Source organism: Drosophila bipectinata, chromosome 3L, assembly GCF_030179905.1.
Source record: "Drosophila bipectinata strain 14024-0381.07 chromosome 3L, DbipHiC1v2, whole genome shotgun sequence".
NCBI lineage: Eukaryota > Metazoa > Arthropoda > Insecta > Diptera > Drosophilidae > Drosophila > Drosophila bipectinata.
In genome coordinates, this window is record NC_091738.1 from 20,369,755 (window position 1) to 20,390,688 (window position 20,934).

A 20,934-nucleotide genomic window follows, 5' to 3' on the forward strand; every position below is an offset into this window, starting at 1 on the left:
GCAGCAATGTAGCTATAGGGCGATGAGGAAGAAGAAGCAATTATTCATTCATACGGCAGCGATGTCACGACCCCGATTCCCCCATTCACCCCCCTCTTCAAAATGCCGTACATTTCGTGTAAACATGTGTAAATCATGACCCGTTGATGGCCTCCACCTACAGACGAGCGCAGGCGGCCGCGGGAGTGGTTCCGGGTGGCAGGGAGGACGCATGTGACGTCCTCCGGTGGCGGTGGTGGCAGCAAAACTTTTGCACTGCGACCCCATACTTTCCGCTCGTGCCTGTGGATCGTTTTGTTTAGATAAATTAGCTGAGGAAAGCTGGTGTTGGTGCCTCCATCCCAAAAATGTTCTTTTAATGTCATAGATTTAGGAATACTGTCGAGTAATGCTGAAAAGGGTCTAAAGATGGTAATAACCATAATAACCAATTTATTTGCTTTGGAATTTGATAACTCCAAAAAACCCTGTAATTTTGGAAAATTTTCCATCAATCTTTTAAAATTTAATTTAAAAACCACTAAACTGATGTAGTAGAATATATCCTTCAGTTCCTGCACCGCTGCAACTGCAAACATTTGGAATCAAACTCAAAATTGTATTGTCCCAAAAGAAAATATTATTTATGCCAGGGCCCTGAGAACTTTTTTCCGGCTTGTATACATATTGAGACGGAGAAAGGCGGGGTGAAAGAGGTTGCCTGCATTTCTGAACAGAAACATATTTTCGGTCATGTTTGTTTATACCTAAGGCGCTATCACAACAAACAAAGGCCAGGCTAAGGGCAAGTTGGGAATAATGGAATTATGGCGATAATGAGGTTGACCACACAGAATAAGATTACTGGAGTTCCCCAATAAGCTTAAAATGAAAATGACAAAATTTAGTGCATTTAATTCTTTCTTTCACAAATTTTAGTATAATTTTAAATTGACCGCCAACAAAACCAGTTGGCATACCCCTATTTTTAGTGTTGCACAACTGAATTGACAATGTATAAATAATAATAAAATAAATGCTGAAATTATTCCTACTATAATAAATATTCCTAAAATGAATTACTAAATAATTGAAAAGCTTATGAAGTTTTACCGAGTAAATCCATATGTAACTAATCCACCCATACATACATATATGGTATATAATCCACCCACAACACTCAACTAACTAACAATACAAATGTAAAATAAATCTAGACGATGAAAAAATATGATTTTTATATAAATACATAGTAAGCTTTAATTATTATGAGTATTATTAAATTATACATATATTGAAACTTTTATGCGCGGAAGGGTTTGTATTTTAGTGTTGGAAAATCCTGCCTTTGGTTTTAGTGTGACCAACTGAAAATATCCAAGATCGATATACGATATTTGACTATAAAAAAATTGTACGATTTACAAATTCAAATCAAGTATCGATGTTTCGATAGAAATTAGTCTCTGCTACATCCCAACTCTAAGAAGATCGCGAATCCATCCGAAAAAAAGATCGTCTACAAAAGAATTAAACGACTCGGCCGCTGCCAGAAATATTAAAATAAAATTAGCGGTGCATTTCCAGACGCCGCGAACTATTTTTATAGGCCGAAATTTAGCGTCTGCTTACCCTGCGCGTGTGCGCCTGTGTGCGGTGGTGGTGTGTGCGTGTGAAAGGAGGAGAGGTGGAGACACCAGAAACCGAAAAGTGTACAGCCGACGCGCAGACGCATCTCGAAATATCCGAACGGAAAAGTGCGCAAATCGCCGGGAAAGTGCCAATCTTCCCGGTTTAAGACCCTTAGCTTAGCAACGCGATAAAGAAAAGCGAAAAAAATGGGTTGTGCCGTGAGTACAGCACGCGATAAAGAGGCCATCGAACGCTCCAAGAACATCGATCGGGCGCTGAGGGCGGAGGGCGAGAGGGCCGCCTCGGAGGTGAAACTGCTGCTGTTGGGTGCGTCTCTTTCAGCTTTTTTTTACCACTTATTCTTTATTTTTTTAACCGGTATTCCCCCGTGCGAATTTGTTAAAGGCTTTCTGGGAGGAAATGTGCTGAAATTCGCGCTCTGACCTCATTATTCGGGCGGGGTGGGTTTTACTTTCGGTTGTGTGGTGAGTTTTTCGGGCCTAGGACTTTTGCCGGCAGGCCCTTTGGGAAATTCGATGCCTGGGATCTAAAAACGCTACAGTGAGGCTTCTCTAAGAGGGAAGAACTCTCTTGTTCTCCCTTAAGTGGTACTTAAAAAGACTAATATTTTATAGTTTTTTTATTTTGAGAAATCATAAAAGAAATGTCCATCTGTCTTAGCGTATGCCTACTGTACATGAGGCATGCATTATGCAATCTCTGCGTCCAATAATTACAATGCGATAAGGGAATTGAACGTAAATTGAAACCAAATGTCGAGTCACAGTCCTCGGTTCTGTTTCTTGTGGCACGCACTTTTGGATCTTTTCGATCGCTTGGATCGTTTGCGTCCAACAAGTGGGGCGCCGCACTGGCATCATGTTTGTGGCTCTTTGATAAGTTGGTGGTGGTGCGACTGTTGCAGCAGCGGCGGTTTTCGCTTAGTTAGGAAAACCATTGAAGCGCAGAGGCGCCATATCGCATTTTTGACCCGACCTCTGTGCCAAATGCACTGAAATTAAATGCCCCGATGCGTCTTAACCTTCTGTAATCAAGTTTCCAAACACACACACATATGTACGATGTGGGAATAGTTTTCATTTTCATTGCCATTCATTTTCGAAAACAATGCAGTGAAGTTTTTCTCTCGAGACTGCCAGTGATTCGCTAATGAAGCGAGCCACGATGACTAAGACGGGCTGGCTGGCAGGTGAAATGCCTTAGTAGAGAGCTGAGCATGTTTGTTTTTCCATTGCAGTTTAAATTTTAAAATTAGGAATAGATTTCCTAGAAACCGGTTTTTTTTTGTTTAAAAGTCACGTAATCTTTGGGAGTTTTCATCCCTAAACTGTATAGAGTTTGGAGACATTTTCTCAGCTGTTGTGGCTGCTTCTTCTTCCTTAAATGCCAGTGTAGACAAACACCTTGCACCAGTTGTGTCTCTGATCTTTGCGGCTGCGCTCTCTCTTCACAACAGCCGCTCTCTCTCGCTGCCCGCCCCTCCCACTCGGGATGCTGAGTAATTGGCCATTGTTGTCGCCCCGCTGCCGACATTTCAAGTGGGGTGAACGATATTAGCGCAAATAAATGGCCCCGCCACCAAGTGCAGCTGCTGTGGATACACAGAGAGAAATTCAACAGTTCTTAAGAGTTATAGTTTGTTGGAATATAAACTATAATTAGGGGTATAATTAGAGATTAATCCAAAAAGATCGCTTTAGTCTCAAAAGTGACTCGACTCTTCTCTCAGTGATGTTTAAATTGGAATCGGAACTGAGAGCCCCCCTTTATTGTGTGGATTTAATAAAAAGCTCCTCCACCGACACTCAATTCAGTGCCGACTCTCCCTCCCCTCTCTTCCCTTTGGGGGCAACGCCATTCAATTGAAACTACAACTTTCGGTTGAATTTCTTTTTCATGTCTGCAGTTTTTTACCAACACTCTGCGAAAAAAAAGCGAATTATATTTAATTTAATGATATTTGCATGGAGAGAATGACGGAGAGTTTAAAAACCGCTTTTGGGGCATGAGTAAGCTGGCCCGCTATAGCTGGGGGATATCTGTATAAACAACAAGAATGTCAGGCGGCGCGACACACCAATCGAAGCCCCAGCCTTTCCACCCAGTAACTTAATCTACAATATTTTTAAGAACTCGTATACAAACAAATAAAACAAAAAAAATGAAACAGAAACACACATGAAAAGTATCATTTTTCTTATCAAAATTATCGCTAAGTGACCTTATACGTCAATTTCAAGACATAAAAACACTCCAACATATATACATACATATAGCATTAAATAATTGCTAGAACCGTAATTTATATAAGAAAGTCGAGGAAATTTCGTGATAAGCGAGAATTGCGGGAAAGCCATTGATGGGATGGGTGAGGGTTTCCGTTCCATGGATCCCATTTCATCCGATTTAATTGTTTACTTTTTAGTGGGTCTCCGTAGCTTACCCTCGCCGCTGATTAACACATTTCCCACTTCGATAGCCACCGGGGAGCAGGCGCCATTTAACGCGATTACTCATGGCCCTACAAATCTTCTCCGGCCTTTAGTCATCGCTTCTAATGGTGACTCCCTCTCCTGCTCTTATTAATTACAGCCCCCAATTACAGTAGGCATTCGATAACTAATCTCAGGAACTAATCTGCCTAAGCTCTCTTCATATTTGTAGAGATTCTTCAGGCCCATGTCCACTGCTTAATGATGTTAATTATAATACCGTTCGCTCATCATGATCGCGACGATAATGAGCTTGTAAACGCGGCTTAGGAGCCACCGCTCGGCCGTTGTTCTAACCCGTCTCGTTTCTTCCAGCGATTTCCCTTTGTTCGCTCTCTGGCTCTTTCTCCCTTGTTATGGCACAGCTAACGGTGCATTGGCAGACCCCCCTCACACACACCGCTGCATCTTCGTTATTATGATTATTAAATTGACCTTTTTCCAGCCGACCATCTGTGGACTTTGTTGCTGGCCTTTTCATAATACGGTGGCAGGTCTGAGCATCGCCTAATGCCCATTCAGATTATTCAAATTGGCAAGGGCCTCTGCCTCTGCCACTGTCTCTGCTCGTCTTCATCTTCATTATTGTGAGGTGAACGATTGGGGTTTTGTTTTCCACTCCCCTCTACTCCATCTCCCCCCTATAACCCATCCAAAAGTGATGCTTTTTATTGCAAAATTAGTGCGCATTGTTGGGATTATCTAAAATTAAAAGCCTCTTAATGGTTTATTTGCTAAAATATATGGCAGTCACAGTTGGTGAAGTGCAGAAGGGATAAGATAGTGAAACAGTGTTGAATAACGAATGTGTTTTTAACCCTTAAACGGTTACTAGGGTTTAAGTTTGCCTCCTGTACTAAAAACAGTGTTATTCGTAGTGTTTCTTCATAATTATGTTTTTAAATATCTTAAATTCGAAAGTATTCGCTGTTTTAGACAGTTTTCTGTTTTTGGTATAGGGTATATAAGTATATACTGTACCGGTATATATGGTACACACTATATATACCATATAGGTACCATGTACCCATATTCTAGGGTATATCAGCTTAAAAAATTGAATTATTATCTATGTTATCTTGTATTATATACCAAAGCCAGGCTTTGTTGCTTCACTATTATTCATAAATTAAATTTAAAAATTTAAAAAATTAAAAAAAAAGTTATTTTTATTTTCCACACACAGTAAGGGTTAAATATATTCAATAATTTGTTTCTCTAATCACCTTACAACACTGGATGAGACTGAAAATCAAACCAAATACAAAATAAGGTTATCCATATTATAATATCACTGGAAGGTCCTACATGCCTATAGTTATTGAAGAACAATTAAAAAAAAAACTATAATATTAACCTAAAGCCAGTAACTAATAGTACCAAGCCCCAAAAGTAGAAAAAAGTGAAAGTACTCTCATGCCTGCAAGCCCGAGAGCTTCGGCAATTACCTAATCATCCGGAGGCTGATCCGCGAGGGCTAGGGAATGGAGCCAACTGCAGCAAAAAGTCGGCTTAATGCCCCATTGTTGCAACACCCCAAACATCTCCTATAGCTCATGGCTAGATAATAAAATAAAATAAAACCTAGGCTCAATGACAAAGAGTTGCCAATTTTTTGCAGCGTTTTTCTTAACGGCCGGTTGTCTTCATCGAAAAGGGAAACTGGCAAACACGTAATACGATTATCTGTAATATTTCTTTTTTTTGTCACATCACTCCGAGCAGATAATAAACCCGTGTGGTCAGCTAGACTACAGTTTTTGTTTGTTTATGATCGTTCATGGGTCAGGTCTCGTTTTCCAATTGAAAGCTTTCCTTATATGTATGTCTCTACAGTGTACACTGTGCCCTGTACTTGTATTAAATTGTGTCGAGTGCTGCTTTTGATAAATTTTATAAATTCCTGAGGGAGGTTCATTGAACTCAAGGGCCTGACTTTACAGCCCAAGGGTGAGGTTCAATGAAAACTTTACTAAAACTAGGAAATTCCCTACTATAGTACAGGGTACTATACTACTGTATATCCAAAACAATATCCATTCACTTGCAACATGACCAGCGCAATTAAGCGTAAACCGGCAGCTTTTTGGCCTCTTGAACCAGCCAATTGAGCAACGGGGTGAGGCATATCTGGAATATTCATTCACAAGTTGCTGCTCCCGTTGATTCTATTGATTCATTCACTTTTGCGCTCCGAACGTGGCATTCACAAGCTTGCGGCGCGGTCACGCCCACTCGGCCAGCTTTTGGCATGAGCTCACTGGCGCGACTTGCCTTTCAAAGCACTTCCGAAGAACAGAAAAATTGCACATTTTTTGCCATTTTCCGTTTTTAATTATGTTTATTATTGTTTCTTGAAGGTGCCGGCGAGTCGGGCAAGTCGACAATCGTTAAACAAATGAAGATCATCCACGATGCGGGCTACTCGCAGGAGGAGTGCGAGGAGTACCGCCGCGTCGTCTACAGCAACACAGTGCAGAGCTTGATGGTGATCATTCGGGCCATGGGCCGCCTCAAAATTGAGTTCGCCGATCCCGGCAAGACCGACATCGCCCGCCAGTTCTTCACACACGCCTCCGCCGCCGACGAGGGCATCCTGCTGCCGGAGATCGTCCTGCTGATGAAGAAGCTCTGGGCGGACGGTGGCGTACAGCAGTCCTTTGCCCGCTCCCGCGAATATCAGCTGAACGACTCGGCCGGCTACTACCTCAACTCGCTGGACCGCATCGCGCAGCCCAACTACATACCCACCCAGCAGGATGTGCTACGCACTCGAGTGAAGACCACCGGCATCATCGAAACACACTTCTCCTGCAAGCAGTTGCACTTTAAGTGAGTTGGTGGACTAATCCATCCTTTGGGGCTTAAATATTCATAGTTATTTCCTTTCATTCCAGGCTGTTTGACGTTGGTGGCCAGAGATCGGAGCGCAAGAAGTGGATCCATTGCTTCGAAGGTGTCACTGCCATTATCTTCTGCGTGGCGCTATCAGGTAGGACCTCTAACCCAACAAACCCTCTAATAGAACTCCTTTATTAACCAAATGATGTATTCTTCAGGCTACGACTTGGTCTTGGCTGAGGATGAGGAAATGAATCGAATGATCGAGTCTCTGAAGCTCTTCGACTCCATCTGCAACTCCAAGTGGTTCGTGGAGACCTCCATCATACTCTTCCTCAACAAGAAGGATCTGTTCGAGGAGAAAATCAAGCGATCTCCTCTGACGATATGCTTCCCAGAGTACACAGGTAGGACATCCCATCCCCTGAAGCCTATACTATTCTCAAAAATATATACCATCCTTAGGTACCAACACCTTCGAGGAGGCGGCCAGCTACATTCGCATGAAGTTCGAAAACCTGAACAAGCGAAAAGACCAAAAGGAGATCTACACGCATCTCACCTGTGCCACGGACACGAACAACGTCAAGTTCGTCTTCGATGCCGTCACCGATGTGATCATCAAAAACAACCTGAAACAGATCGGCTTATTCTAGAGGGGCGTCGGTTAAGGGATCATCTTCATTTATCTCGCGTCGTAGTATTAAAGGAAAACGCGCAGAAACATTTCCATTAAACACTAAGAATTCCACACGATGTACGATCTATATCACATACGGAAGGAACTGTATGCTCATATTCATATGTTTGAAATGCTTTACATGCCTAACACACGTAATTTTAATAACCGGATTTTTGCCAGTAGTCGCGGAACAAACAATCTGCAATTTAGTCCCTTAAATTGCATTATTAAGTTAACTAATTTAAAAAGTAGCCTAAAAGTGTAAAGACAGCAAAGCACAGCCATGGGTGTACATCCTAACCTCCATTTCCATTGGCTACGTATTGCGGTTTATTTAAGTGTTTTGCCGTTATCAGCGAGCTAATGGCGCTACCGAAAAAGGGCACTTTCGTGTGCGTGTCGCATCGTGTAGAGATGCCCTTTTGGGCACCGCCATTGGCCAGCGCCAGCAGCTTTTAATTTTTTGCCAAGAGCTTGACAGCCTGAGATCCTAGGCCTGGAATTATATGCGATCGCTTGTAAGCCCTTATGTGTAACTAGTAAACTTACTAATATGTTTAGTAATAGACTAAATAAAGACAAATTATAAATAATTGATGGGCTTCACTTTTCTATGGGCAACTATATAGGCCAGCAAAAGATATCAACGGAAGTAGGACATTTTCATGAATGTTTCTATTATATTATATTTAATTTAAGTTTTATATTCAGCAACATTATCAAAAGTGTTGGTATTCTAGCTGATTGGCTTCACTTTTTTTCTTGGCCAGTGCTGCCAATCTCTACATGCCGGGAAAAGATACCCACATACGTAGGAAATTTTCCTAATAATTTTTTTACGTAAAGTAATTAATTAAGCAATATTTTAGTTCTTATTGATTATAATCTTAGAATTTCATGTTATTCATTTCTAAAAATCAGCTACCACTTTTGAAAAAGGTATTGGTAATTTTTTTTTAAGGAAACTTTCAACACTGCTTGTGTGGCAAGTGAAGTTGGCGTTTCTCCTTCTGTTTCCGCTTGGTCGTTCTTCTTAGAAGCTGTCGCCTTTTCGGAATATTTTTGATCACTCAAATTGTCACTTAATCAAGTGCGAGTATTCTTTTTGCGTGGATTTTGTAATAAAAATCGTCCAATCGACCATGATTCGCGCTGCCTTAGTGGCCAGATCTCAGCTTGGGATGTTCCGACCGGTGGCCATTGTCAGGGGTAAGTAAGCACATGCTTTGTAGTTGGAATTCTTTGAAAATGAAACACCACGAATTCCGAAGATTGCACCAAGTGGCATTGCAAGGTACAAGCTATGGTTCCGTCCCACACTTGCTACAAACCCTTTGGAACATCGGGAGGAGACAAGCCGAAGAATACTCCGCCCGGGTATACCACAACCGAAGTGAAGGGCTTCAGTGAGTCGGTTAGCTCCGAAATTAAGACCATAAGCCCCAACGTTTTGGGAAGCGACCGCTCCTTAGGGAAAGATCAGGAGGGCACCACAACCAAGGGATTTGCGTCCACGGACGTTGAGGCTCCAAAAGTATTCGGAACTGTGGTGACAGGGGCCGGAAAGATAGATGGATCGGAGCCCTTAGAAGACACCACACTTCGCAGCAAGTCCGAGTCTCGTGCGTCTGGATCAGGACCATCGGAGGACGATGGGAAAAGCGATGCCCAAAAGAAGGCTTCCGCCGCCAAGGACGCGGCCGCCAAGCAACTGTCGGAGATCGTGGCCAACCTGCCCAGCAAGCAGCAGACCGAGAAGTACTTCTTCCGCGTGGTGGCCTTCATATACGACCTAACTTATCTAACTGGCACCTGGCTATTGCACTTCTTCGAACAAAATGTCATTCGAAACCAAACGGTCCAGCACTACTGGAAGCGATTCCACGAGAAGATGGAACAGGCCAAAAAGGATTGATTTTTTATTCCAGCGATGTATTTGTAAAGTAACATGCAAGCTAAGGCGAATACGAAAAGAAATCAAATAAACTCGCTGACGAATCTCAAATTTTCACGTGATAGACCACGCTGACTGGTCCGCCTTCTGTTCCTCCACCCGTCTGGGGTTTCACATTCAATTCGGGGTTGAGGTGTAGCCCTCCAGAAGCTTGGCCAGGTATTTGGTTATTTTATTCCGGGCTGCCACCAGCTGCGGGGGATCCGATTTCGCTGGCTCATACATATTGGCACAATGGGCAGTTCCTAAAGAGGAGGATGGGGAGGTTAATATTATTTCTGGAATTTAATCATCTGTCTCACCATCTATATAGATTGTGGGAGTGGCCGAGTTAGGTGACTTGAACAGTCCCAAGGCATGCCAGGGATCTATGGAACCGTGCACGTAGAGCACGTTTGTGGTCTCCGGCTTCAGGGCGCCGTAGTGTTTGTTCGTCTGGTCAACCACTTCCCGCAAGTATTTGGCGTCCATGCTCTCGGAGAACACATCCATGCATTGGCGAATAAAGAAGTCGACCCCGAAGCGGTCACCGAAGGTGTCGCTCTTGTTCTCGGATGTCTGATAGAAGCCGAATTCATTGCAGGTCTGGTAGGTCCACTGACGCATTCCCTCGGCGGCCTCCGAGTCCCAGGAGACATTCTTCATGTCTGCCACCATCTTGTCGTACTTGTAGTCCAAGCAGGTGGTGTTGGATTCCTTTAGTAGCATTCCATTTACCACGCCCAGGCGGGTCACTGGGGGTCCAATCGTGGTGTTGAGCATCACATCGCAGATCTGTGGGTTTTAAGAGGGTTATTAGTCAGTACATCTCGGTATAGGGTCGGTATATCTGATATTTTTATATGAGAATCGTACATCATCAATGGTTATGGTGGCATGTGGACTGTTGTCCTTGTTGTACTGGACCACGCCTGCAAAGTTGCCAGCCAGATTCTCAAAGAAGTTGGCAATGTCCAGGGTGTTCTCAATCGAGTCCTTGATGGGGGTGCAAGTTCTGAGAGATTAGAGAATACTTGTAAGTGATAGTGTCTCCTTCATATAACCTTAGTCTCAAATAAACAATATGATTGCCCTAGTTCTCTTTCTGTACCCACTTGAACTTTTCATCCAGATTGCGCTGGCCAATCATGTGCTTCAGTAGAATCTCCACCTGGGCAAAGCTCCGGGTAACTGCCTCCACACACTCGGGTTTGAAGGAAGCCAGAGAAGCCTTGACCACCTCGAAGTACTCTTTAAAGTCCACCTCGGCCAACAAGGGGCCACTGGAACTGATGGACCCGTAGATGAGATGAGGGTACTTCTCCCTAGCCCAGGCGGCCAATGATCCCGGATATGAGCCGCCGAAAGCGACCCACTTCTGAGTCTCCGCCAGGTTGAACTTCACCTTCATGGCGGACACAAAATTGGCCAGATCCGCCAGAGCCTGTTCGGAACTCAGATATGCCAAGTTTGCGGTGGACAGATCGGCTGTAGGATGACTCTTGCCGTAGAAGCGGTGCTCCAGCTGGAAACACAGGGCTCCAAAGTGCTCGGCGTAGTGCACCCAGGCCCCCTCCCGCATCCACTTGGCCGTGGCTTCGCCTTCGCCGCCGATCATCAGGAATATAGGGGCAGTGCTGTCATTTCGGTAGTGATCTGCATTAAGGTAGTATCTCTGCTTCCAGGTTCGCGTGTCGCTGGGCTTGAAGTGATCCAGACGCTGCTGGAACCACAGATCCTCAGACTCCAGGGATCTCTGGAGCGTGGCCACTTTGCTGGGTTCTCCCAGGAATCCATTGCTTAACCGACCACGCCGGAACCATACTCCAGTGATAGGAGACACGAGTCCCAGAAGAACAAGCGCCAGTCCCAGGGGCGGCAAAACGCCCACCATTGAAACCATTTGTCTGGAGTTCTCCTTTGTTTGCCTTGGTCACTTGCAAATTCTGATTATTTGATTAGCTCGAACGCCGCTCGCCGCTGAACTGTTAGTACTGCAACCAAGAGGGAGCTCTATATATAGGCACCGCTATATGTTATGTTCTTGCTCAGATTATTGGCTCTCTCTTTTCGGTACGCCGGTCAAAGAAACGGCGAGGAAAATTGCAAAATAAGCAAAACAAAAACATCGCGTTGCCAACTATCGTGGCACCAATCAGCTGATTTTTTAATGGGCGGGAAATTCAAACTTAAAGATAGGAAACTAAATGTATAGGTTAAAAAATGTCCAATACTTTTGAAATACTAATAGAAAAGCAAATAAAATTATTTATAATTAAGAATTTAAGAATTTAATCGCTTTTTTGTAGAAAGTATTCGAAAAAGAAAGCTTTTTGAAAATATAACTAAGATAGCTTTAAGATATAGTCCACTGATCCAATTCAATTTGTCTCATATATGTACGTTGTGTATATGCCTGCAGAGAGTGTAGATTCGTGTAGAATGTGTTTAGACTCAATTCAAAACTGCAAGTTTAATTTTAAATAGAAAACATTAACATTAGCAACGGCAACCGGGCAACGGTCGCTATCCGAAACCGAATAGGCATTGTTTTCAAACAGAAAACAAGCCGGCTGGAAACCTTCAAATAATTCGATCCAGCCCCGACACAAACCCCGTCTTATGATACAACATCGATTCGTATATTTTACTAAAGTCAAATAACAATGGCCGAAGCCCAGGATGCCTGCAGGCAGCTCCTTCCGCGCGCAATCTTTGGTATCAACGGGAAGGTGGAGAATGGAGTGCGCCAGCATCCGCGCACGGGGTCCATTATCTTTGCTTTGGGGAACAAGATCGGTATCGCCGACTACAAGAAGAACACGCAGGAGTTTGTGGCAGGACACACCAACACCATATCCTGCCTGGATCTGAGCAAGAGCGGCAAGTACTTGGCCTCCGGCCAGATCAACCACATGGGATTTCGGGGATATGTGATCATCTGGGACTACGACAGCCGCAAGGAGATAGCCCGGCATGACCTGCACAAGGTGTCGGTCCAGGCCATCTGCTTCACCGCCGAGGACCGTTGCGTGGTGTCCATTGGAGGAGTAGATGACGGCTCTGTCATCGTCTTTGACATGGAAACATTGTGAGTATTATGGAAGGGGCTTCTTCTGCCATAACTATATCCTGATTCACGCTTTAGCTCTCCCATTTGCCAAACACCTGCCTCGCGGGCCATTTCTGGAAACGCTCTGACTGTCCGACCGCTGCACAACAATCCGTACTTCTTTGTGACTGCCGGTGATCGCCACTTGCGGCTCTGGAGTATCCTCCGCGAGCAGAAGAAACTGTACGTCCAGGATGTGCTGATGGCCAGCAAGACTCGTGTGTTCTACTGCGCTCGCATCAACAAAACGGATGAGTTTGCCTATCTGGGCACGGGCACGGGCGACATCGTGAAGATCGTGCTCAACTGCTGCGACAAGGATCATGTAAGCAGACCAGGCTCCACCAGCTGCATCCTAGGTGCCTTTGGCACACACAATCCCCGAAAGCCATCTGGCAAGGATTGCAATCGTTTTGTCAATGGGGTACGGGCCCTGTACATCCTCGAGGGAGGACGTCTGTTGATTGGGGCGGGCAACGGGGACATAGAGCTGGTGGAGGAGCGAACAGACGTTCCGTTGATTAATTTCCGGGAGTATCCAGGCCCAACATGGCCGTATCTTCGCACTTTGAAAAAGACTCATGTGTCCGGCAGGATTTCTTCGTTCGTGCGCTCCACTACGGACATGTTTTACATATGCACGGATACTAACGAAATCTACGGCCTAAAAATTACCACCTGGGTACTGAAGCTCCTGCGAACCTGCCACACCAAGTCTGTCTTTTGTATTACGTTCCCCAAGTAAGTGTTTATGTTTATGCCACCTCTGGAGCGCTTTTAATCTTAAATTCTGTTTGTCCAGAAATTACTCTGCCGTGTTCGCCACGGCGGGAGAGGAGAGCATCCGTATTTGGTCCTCTGGGAGGAAACAGGAACTGCTCCGTATAATGGTCTACAACTTCAACTGTGCCTGTGTTCGCTTCACCCACGACGGAACCAGCATCGTCTCTGTTTGGAATGATGGAATCATTCGCGCGTTCACCCCAATCACAGGAAGACTTATTTATGCCATTCCGAATTCTCACAACAAAGGTTGGTATCCCATGGTCCTCTTACCAGGTTGATGATAGATCTCTAAACCATTTCCAGGATGTAGCGCCCTGGCAGTGGCTTCCACTGGCCGCCTGATTGTAACGGGTGGAATTGAAGGTCAAGTGCGTGTGTGGAAGATCGAGCCTTACCGCCAGGCCCTGTTAGGTGTCCTTAAGGATCACTCAGGGCCCATTACCTCGTTGGATATCAACTATCTGGACACGGAAGTAATATCCGCCTGCACCGATGGCTCCTGTGTGATATGGGATATCAAGTAAGTTGTAGAATTAACTTCCTAAGGAATTAAAATCATTAAAAAATGCTTGGCAGGCGAATGACCCGCAAACAAGTGGTTACCGCCAACACACAGTTCATGACTGCCGCATTTTTCCCCACTGGAGTCCAGGTGATCACGTGCGGCTCAGACGGGCGGATCATCTACTGGATGGTTTATAATGGAGCTCTGATCCGTGAACTTACTGCCTCCAAGAAATCGTCTGTGAATTGCTTGGCCATCAATGACACTGGTGACTACTTCATCAGCGTGGGCAGTGATCTCCAGGTGAAGCTCTGGAACTACAACAGTGGAGCCGTGGTCGGTCTGGGCTCCGAGCACGCCTCCTCTGTGATCAGCTGCGCCTACAGTCCCTGCATGAGCATGTTCGTAACTGGAAGCACGGACGGATCCCTCATCATTTGGGATGTGCCCCGAGAATTCTGGGGCCGACCTAATCCTCCAGAAGGGCCCAGATACTCGCTTCCCAAGGCCACATCCAAGAACAAGTTCAGCGAAGTGCCTTCGAGAGTCAATTCCGGAACAAATCTGAAATCGGTGAAGGGCGAAAACATCGACGGGCTATTGAAGGCCACGCCCAAGGACGATCTGTGCTGCGTAGAATGCCCTCCCTGCGCCAAAAAGGAGGACAAGAAGGATCCGTATGCCGAGTGTGGAATTGTGCCGGATGTGAGGAAGTGTTGAGATTTTTTCGTTTAAATTATCCTTAAAACGTGGGAAATAAATGCTATTTTTAATAGTTCTATTAAGTTAGAAATCTTCTTTAAATAATAATTCGTATTAAATCTTTTTAATTAATTAAGAATTTTGTTTCATATTGATTCCTCTTTTTTCCAAGCTAATATTGAGTTATACGTGTAATTTTTGGTACTTTTATTTTATTTCTTTAAATTCTTAAGTTAATAATAAAATGCATGATGATGTTTCTAAGTTTTGTATGGTTTATTTATTTTCTGTTTAGCGTTTAAATTTATTTTTAGTCAAGCCGCCCTGCCGCTTAGTTCTTAAGTTTTTTATTTACGTTATTTCAGTTAAGCTTAATTGAAATGAATTTTTAGTCCTTCCCGCCCTGTCGTTACAGTGTTGTACAGCTCGATAAGTCGAAATAGTGCTGGAAACCTCGATGAAAATATCGATATGTAATTGTATATTTTCAACATCTCTACCAAATTACCGCGTTCGGGTCTCGGGTGGGAGTTACTGTTACTTGTGGGTGGTAGTTACTGTTACTCGCGCTGTTACCGCTGCTGCTTCGCACCGCTCCGCGAAAATACAAATCGAAAAACACGGAAAGACCGCGACGGCTCGCAGGAAAGGGACCCAAGAACCACACAACCATAGTGGGATTTCTAACGTAAACAAACCAAAATCGGAACTAAAGTGCAATGAAGGTCTGCTGCATTGGCGCTGGATATGTCGGCGGTCCGACCTGTGCGGTCATGGCGCTAAAATGCCCGGACATCGTGATAACCCTGGTGGACAAGAGCTCCGAGCGCATTGCCCAGTGGAATTCCGATAAATTGCCCATCTACGAGGTTGGTTTCTTTTCAAATTGGCCTCGTCCCGCAAATGTGTATGTACATAGGAAGTTCTCAGTGTAGGGATGACTCGGTGCGGTGTTTGTATGTTTATTGGGAAGCGGCGGGAGAGTGTGTGTGGGCTCACGCCTTGGCCTTGCAATTTCTTTTCGGGGCTTTCCATTTCCACACTAATCCTAAACAAACAGAACATCAATCAAGCTGGAGATCCATCGAGAAGAACTCGAAACGTCGTTGACCGCTCATGCTCAAGTGGACAGGCCTCACGCTCCCTCCGTCCCAAAGAAACCAGTTTGGGTACACTGGGAGAAATTTCTCTTCTCTTAAATAAAATAAAAAATTAATTCTATTTTTTAAAAAGTGTCTTGATCTTATTTTCTGTGATTTAAATAAAATTAACGAGAAAATATGAAAAGAAAGATGAATATCTGAGATTATTAGTCTCAGTGTCTTTTTTATAAATCCATGCGTGTCTCGCATTTTTCTAAACTCTGAAGTGCTTTTTTGAAGCTTCAAACCTGGCTTACAACAAGGCCAATGGTCAGCCAGCCCTCTTCTTATGGCCATTCGTTATTCATAAACATAATTGTCGGCCAAACAAACTATTAAATGCTCACACACCACCCAGTCATAGGCAGGTTACCCAGTCATAGGCAGAAAAGTGATTATTGGAGTCGGAAAACAAGCGTGGGAATCGATTTTACTTTCCAGACTGCGCGACCATGGAGCTAGAGCTTCGACTTCAGATGCAGAGTGTAGAACAACCCAATACCCCAAAGAAGCCATAAGGTATAAGCAGCTTTTCGAGTTATTTTTTGTGGCTCGTCACTGTGCCATTTTTACTGTCGCATTTCCGCCCTGGCTTCCGCCTGCCCCCATTCTTTGCCGCTACGTAGTATTATTATAATACTCGTAGTGGGTCTCTTATCGGGTCTGCACCAAATCAGCGTCTGGGGAGCCGATAAGCAGCGCGTACAGGGTCCGGGTGTTCTGGGGGTTAGCCAGCCAGGCGGGCACATTAGTTGGAAATTGTCCAATTACCCACATTCTCGACAAACCTACACCCGCTCGCATATCTCTGTGGGGGAAAAACGCGAAAAATAAATACACCCATACAGTACACCCGTTCAAATGACTCAAATATCGGTCGCAATTTTCTACATGATTGATTAATTCTTTTTAAGGCCTAAAGCTAATTAGTTTTCTTATTTTAATGGCAAATCACACCATCAGATATTGCCTTGAACTACTCCCTGACTGAGGCTGAGGCAGCCAATTCTTTTTATTGATATCCACCTGGCCAGATTGCATCATCGTTGGCAAACAATGGTCATATATTGGAGTGCTCGGATGCAATTTGCTGGAAATATCACAGTGGCCTTGTCAACACCATCCGCCACTATTTTTTCGCATTTGCACAATTGGCCCATTGGCTCTGTTGTTGTCGGGAGCTCCGACTCCCCGCGGAGAACTCATTAGTGTCTGTTCCCATTATGCAATGATCGCGAAAACTTATCAATGTCGTTTGCGACATCACTCCATACACTCTGAAACTTTCTTTCGCTCCGCTAATGAATTAACTTCAAAAATAGATGGAATCTCAAGTTTACTCCGATTTCTTTGGAAAAAAACAGACAATTATTAACACCTGCCTCCGAGAAATCCGCATAAATACGTATGCAAATTCTGGCTGTGTGCCAATCGAGTTCAATGAACATTCAAATCAGATCCCACTCGGAAGTCTGGCCGAATCGATGAATGGACGGCTTGTAAAGTGCAATATGAATATTGTATAAGTATCACTACCTTGAGTCACGGGAAGAACCTGTCCTATAATTTTTTAATCACAACGTTTAAAGTAGCAACTTAAGCACGTAAACAGAACGAATGCGGGGCTAATTGGAAGATACTTTTCTTAGGAAACGGAATCGGATAAGGTCCACGTACAGAAATACAAAAATACTTAGAGCGGAATAATCTTATCTGGGCGAGCCATATGGAGGCGTCACCAAGAGCTTGGCGTGGTTTGAGGAGTGGGTCGTGATCGGCATGCCAAGAGAATAGAAAACTAGGACAGCACTTTGTGAAAACTTGACAGATATTTTAATTAACTTCTTGGTGCTTCTAGCCCGGCCTGGATGATGTGGTCAAGAAGTGTCGCAATGTGAACCTGTTCTTCTCCACGGACATCGAGACGGCCATCAAGGAGGCCGATCTCATCTTCATCTCCGTGAACACGCCCACCAAAACCTGCGGCAGTGGCAAGGGTTAGTATATCTCCTAAAATGACGAAAGAGGTGCCATTAGAAGATTAAAGACAAGGCTGTTGTGTTCCATTAGCTTCTACCTGATAAATGTTTGTTGACAAGTTGTAATTGATTTGACGAGCATTTAAGGCTTAGGAACATGGTAGAAGTTGGGGCACATACTGCCATAATGTAGCTTCTTGAAGTAATCCCCTTCCTTCACTTCAGGTCGCGCGGCGGACCTCAAGTATGTGGAGAGTGCAGCGCGAATGATTGCCGAGATCGCCCAGTCCAACAAGATTGTGGTGGAGAAGAGCACGGTGCCGGTACGTGCGGCGGAGAGCATCATGCACATACTCCGGGCCAACCAGAAGCCAGGCATCCACTACGACATCCTGTCCAATCCGGAGTTTCTGGCCGAGGGCACGGCCATCAACGACCTCCTGAATGCCGATCGCGTTCTCATCGGTGGGGAGGAGACACCCGAGGGACACAAGGCCGTGGAGAAGCTGTCGTGGATCTACGAGCACTGGATACCCAAGCAGCACATCCTGACCACCAATACGTGGAGCAGTGAACTGTCCAAGCTGGCGGCGAACGCCTTCCTGGCCCAGCGCATCTCCAGCATCAATTCCCTGTCGGCGGTCTGCGAGGCAACCGGAGCAGATGTCTCCGAAGTGGCTCGAGCCGTGGGCTTGGACTCCCGCATCGGATCCAAGTTCCTGCAGGCGTCGGTCGGCTTCGGGGGCAGCTGCTTCCAGAAGGATATCCTGAATCTGATTTACATTTGCGAGAACCTGAATCTGCCGGAGGTGGCTGCCTACTGGCAGCAGGTGATCGACATGAACGAATACCAAAAACGCCGATTCTCGCAGAAGATCATCGAGAGCTTGTTCAACACGGTGTCCGACAAGCGGATAGCCATCCTGGGCTTTGCCTTCAAGAAGAATACGGGCGATACCCGTGAAACGGCTGCCATAACTGTGTGCCAAACCCTGTTGGAGGAGGGAGCCAAGTTGGACATCTACGATCCCAAGGTGGAGCCCGAACAGATTATCGATGACCTTACCCATCCTTCGGTCACGGAGTCGCCGGAGTACGTGAAGGAGGCCGTCCAGATCCACAGCGATCCGTACAGTGCGGTGAGAGCCACCCATGCTCTGGTCATCTGCACGGAGTGGGACGAGTTTGTGGACCTGGACTTCAAACGCATCTACCAGTCGATGATGAAGCCGGCCTACATCTTCGACGGTCGCAAGATCCTCGACCACGAGAGACTGCAGCAGATCGGCTTCCACGTCCAGACCATCGGCAAGAAGTACCAACGCGCCGGACTGCTGAGGTCCTGGGGCATTGTGCCGCAGCTTTAGGCGCAGAGGGGGGCGGCGGTGGTGGCATTTACACTTAAAGTTGGCGAAATTTCCAGTATTTGCGAGACTAAATTGTAAATATCCGTATCTGAGTGTGTGTAAGAGTGGCTCGAGGGCACGAGTTCTAGACCAAGAATTTCCTAATTTTGGAGTGCAATTCTAAATTTTTAGTTTAGTTTTCCTGTGAATTTTGAATCATCACTACTTGAAACCCTTGTATCTATAACTTAATTATAATATTATTGGAAAATTGCATATACATTTCATAAACAATTAACTTAAAGGACGAATTTGTAAAAGTTTTAAGGAATAATTCCATTAATTTCGTATCTTTCTAAAAGTCGAGCCATTCTAAAGTGTGTGTGTTCATATATAGTTAAAGTATTCCGCTTGGCAAGTCCGAGGGGAGTCCCCGAAACCGTATTTGTATTCCTATATCTATTACCGTGTGGCAATATATACCACCGCAGGACAATCCTCACCTGCGGGGCTCAATAAAACAAGCATTTACACGAGAGCATGTAAATTTTATAAAAATAACAACGGTGCGTTTCAATTATCCTCTAAAAAGGTATCCTCTTGACTATCTGCCTGTACCAGAGGAAGGATGTGGCTGCCGACAAGCTGAACCAGGTGATGAGATACGAGAGGTGGTCATTGCGCAGGGTGACCCGCGTCTGCCCTCCAATGGGCCCGTTCTGCGCCGACTTGGCGTCGTAGGTGGCATCTAAGAAGACGGGGGCAGCTCCCGACGCAGCGCACATACGACTCAGGTCGCGATAGAGGAACACTTTGCCATCCTTGTGGTCGGGAGTGAACTGGGGACGAGCTTCTCCTTTGCGCACAACAGCTGTGAGTTCCAACTCCTCTTTGGGTTGACCCAAGGCTCGAGTTTCTGGCTCCACTTGTTTTCGGGAAACCCATCCTCGGTTGATTAGAACGATGTCGCTGGGGAAACGCAAGGTGTTTAGTTTATAGCCCCGATTTTGGACGGACGGACTCACTCTCTATCCGACAGCTGAAAGGGGGTAACTATTAGGTAGCCATTGCCGGAATCCCTTTGGGAGAAGAGGCCTCCCTGCGTCTCCACGCCATCGGGGCGTATGAGTGATCGAGGACCCATGCGCATTTCCTTATCGTGAAGAAAGCGACCACGAATCTTGACTAGACGGTACTCCATATGAGACAGGTCGCTGAGGCTGCAACAATAATCCGTTTGTACATTATAATATTATAAGGGAGGGAGTATATGTTCCTTAATACTTACTCTTCAGGAAGAGGTGTTGGTGGTTGACTTAACTGGTCATTTAGTTCCTCTATCAGTTGCTCCTTCCAGATCTTGCGCTTCACTTGCCAACAGCCCAGGCCAAAAGTGGTGGTGGGAATAAGCTAGAAGGAACCGGAAGCATAAGGATTAGGCCAGATCATAGAAAAGGGGTTAAGTTGTGGGTTACCAGCAGGAACCAACCAAGGGCCGTGATCTTCTCACTATCCTTGGCCGATTTTGTGCGAATACTTGTCGTGAAATCCACCGGTGGCCGCTGTTGTGTCATCTTCCTGGTCACCAATTGAAGTGTATTTCTGAAGACCGGCATTCCAGACACCCTCAGCTTAGTGCAAGGGACTTGCCGCCACAATTGTGTACCAAAACGCAGCATTTTTTGTGAGTTTTTTTACTTAATTCCTATTTACTTTTATTTATTTACAATTCCATTACGAAGACTTCTGTAAGAATCCGGTCACACATGTTAATTGCGACTT

The 20,934-nt window shown here is 45.1% G+C and overlaps 6 protein-coding genes across 6 annotated transcripts; 4 read left to right on the top strand and 2 right to left on the bottom strand.

Moving 5' to 3' along the window:
* Positions 1-1,425: 1,425 nt before the first annotated feature.
* Positions 1,426-8,240, top strand: Galphai (G protein alpha i subunit). The gene is made up of 5 exons (XM_017239847.3): positions 1,426-1,938; positions 6,485-6,956; positions 7,022-7,116; positions 7,184-7,372; positions 7,431-8,240. Exons 1-5 carry the CDS (start codon positions 1,818-1,820, stop codon positions 7,619-7,621), a joined length of 1,068 nt encoding a protein of 355 aa, XP_017095336.1. The 5' UTR covers positions 1,426-1,817; the 3' UTR covers positions 7,622-8,240.
* Positions 8,241-8,719: 479 nt separating this feature from the next.
* On the top strand, positions 8,720-9,652 carry LOC108124252 (uncharacterized). Its single transcript, XM_017239860.3, has 2 exons — positions 8,720-8,856; positions 8,919-9,652. Exons 1-2 carry the CDS (start codon positions 8,790-8,792, stop codon positions 9,560-9,562), a joined length of 711 nt encoding a protein of 236 aa, XP_017095349.2. The 5' UTR covers positions 8,720-8,789; the 3' UTR covers positions 9,563-9,652.
* Positions 9,554-11,656, bottom strand: LOC108124250 (putative serine protease F56F10.1). Its single transcript, XM_017239859.3, has 4 exons — positions 10,696-11,656; positions 10,457-10,595; positions 9,904-10,375; positions 9,554-9,846 (listed from the first exon to the last, which is right to left on the bottom strand). Exons 1-4 carry the CDS (start codon positions 11,481-11,483, stop codon positions 9,719-9,721), a joined length of 1,527 nt encoding a protein of 508 aa, XP_017095348.2. The 5' UTR covers positions 11,484-11,656; the 3' UTR covers positions 9,554-9,718.
* Positions 11,657-12,134: 478 nt separating this feature from the next.
* On the top strand, positions 12,135-14,776 carry LOC108124208 (cilia- and flagella-associated protein 52). The gene is made up of 5 exons (XM_017239794.3): positions 12,135-12,671; positions 12,729-13,433; positions 13,495-13,724; positions 13,782-13,998; positions 14,055-14,776. The coding sequence occupies exons 1-5, from the start codon at positions 12,247-12,249 to the stop codon at positions 14,701-14,703; spliced, it is 2,226 nt and encodes a 741-aa protein (XP_017095283.2). The 5' UTR covers positions 12,135-12,246; the 3' UTR covers positions 14,704-14,776.
* Positions 14,777-15,183: 407 nt separating this feature from the next.
* Positions 15,184-19,716, top strand: sgl (UDP-glucose 6-dehydrogenase sgl). Its single transcript, XM_017239810.3, has 3 exons — positions 15,184-15,554; positions 17,686-17,824; positions 18,032-19,716. The coding sequence occupies exons 1-3, from the start codon at positions 15,405-15,407 to the stop codon at positions 19,171-19,173; spliced, it is 1,431 nt and encodes a 476-aa protein (XP_017095299.1). The 5' UTR covers positions 15,184-15,404; the 3' UTR covers positions 19,174-19,716.
* Surf1 (surfeit locus protein 1) lies at positions 19,680-20,923 on the bottom strand. The gene is made up of 4 exons (XM_017239811.3): positions 20,628-20,923; positions 20,441-20,562; positions 20,178-20,372; positions 19,680-20,121 (listed from the first exon to the last, which is right to left on the bottom strand). The coding sequence occupies exons 1-4, from the start codon at positions 20,829-20,831 to the stop codon at positions 19,737-19,739; spliced, it is 906 nt and encodes a 301-aa protein (XP_017095300.2). The 5' UTR covers positions 20,832-20,923; the 3' UTR covers positions 19,680-19,736.
* Between the last annotated feature and the right edge of the window lie 11 nt (positions 20,924-20,934).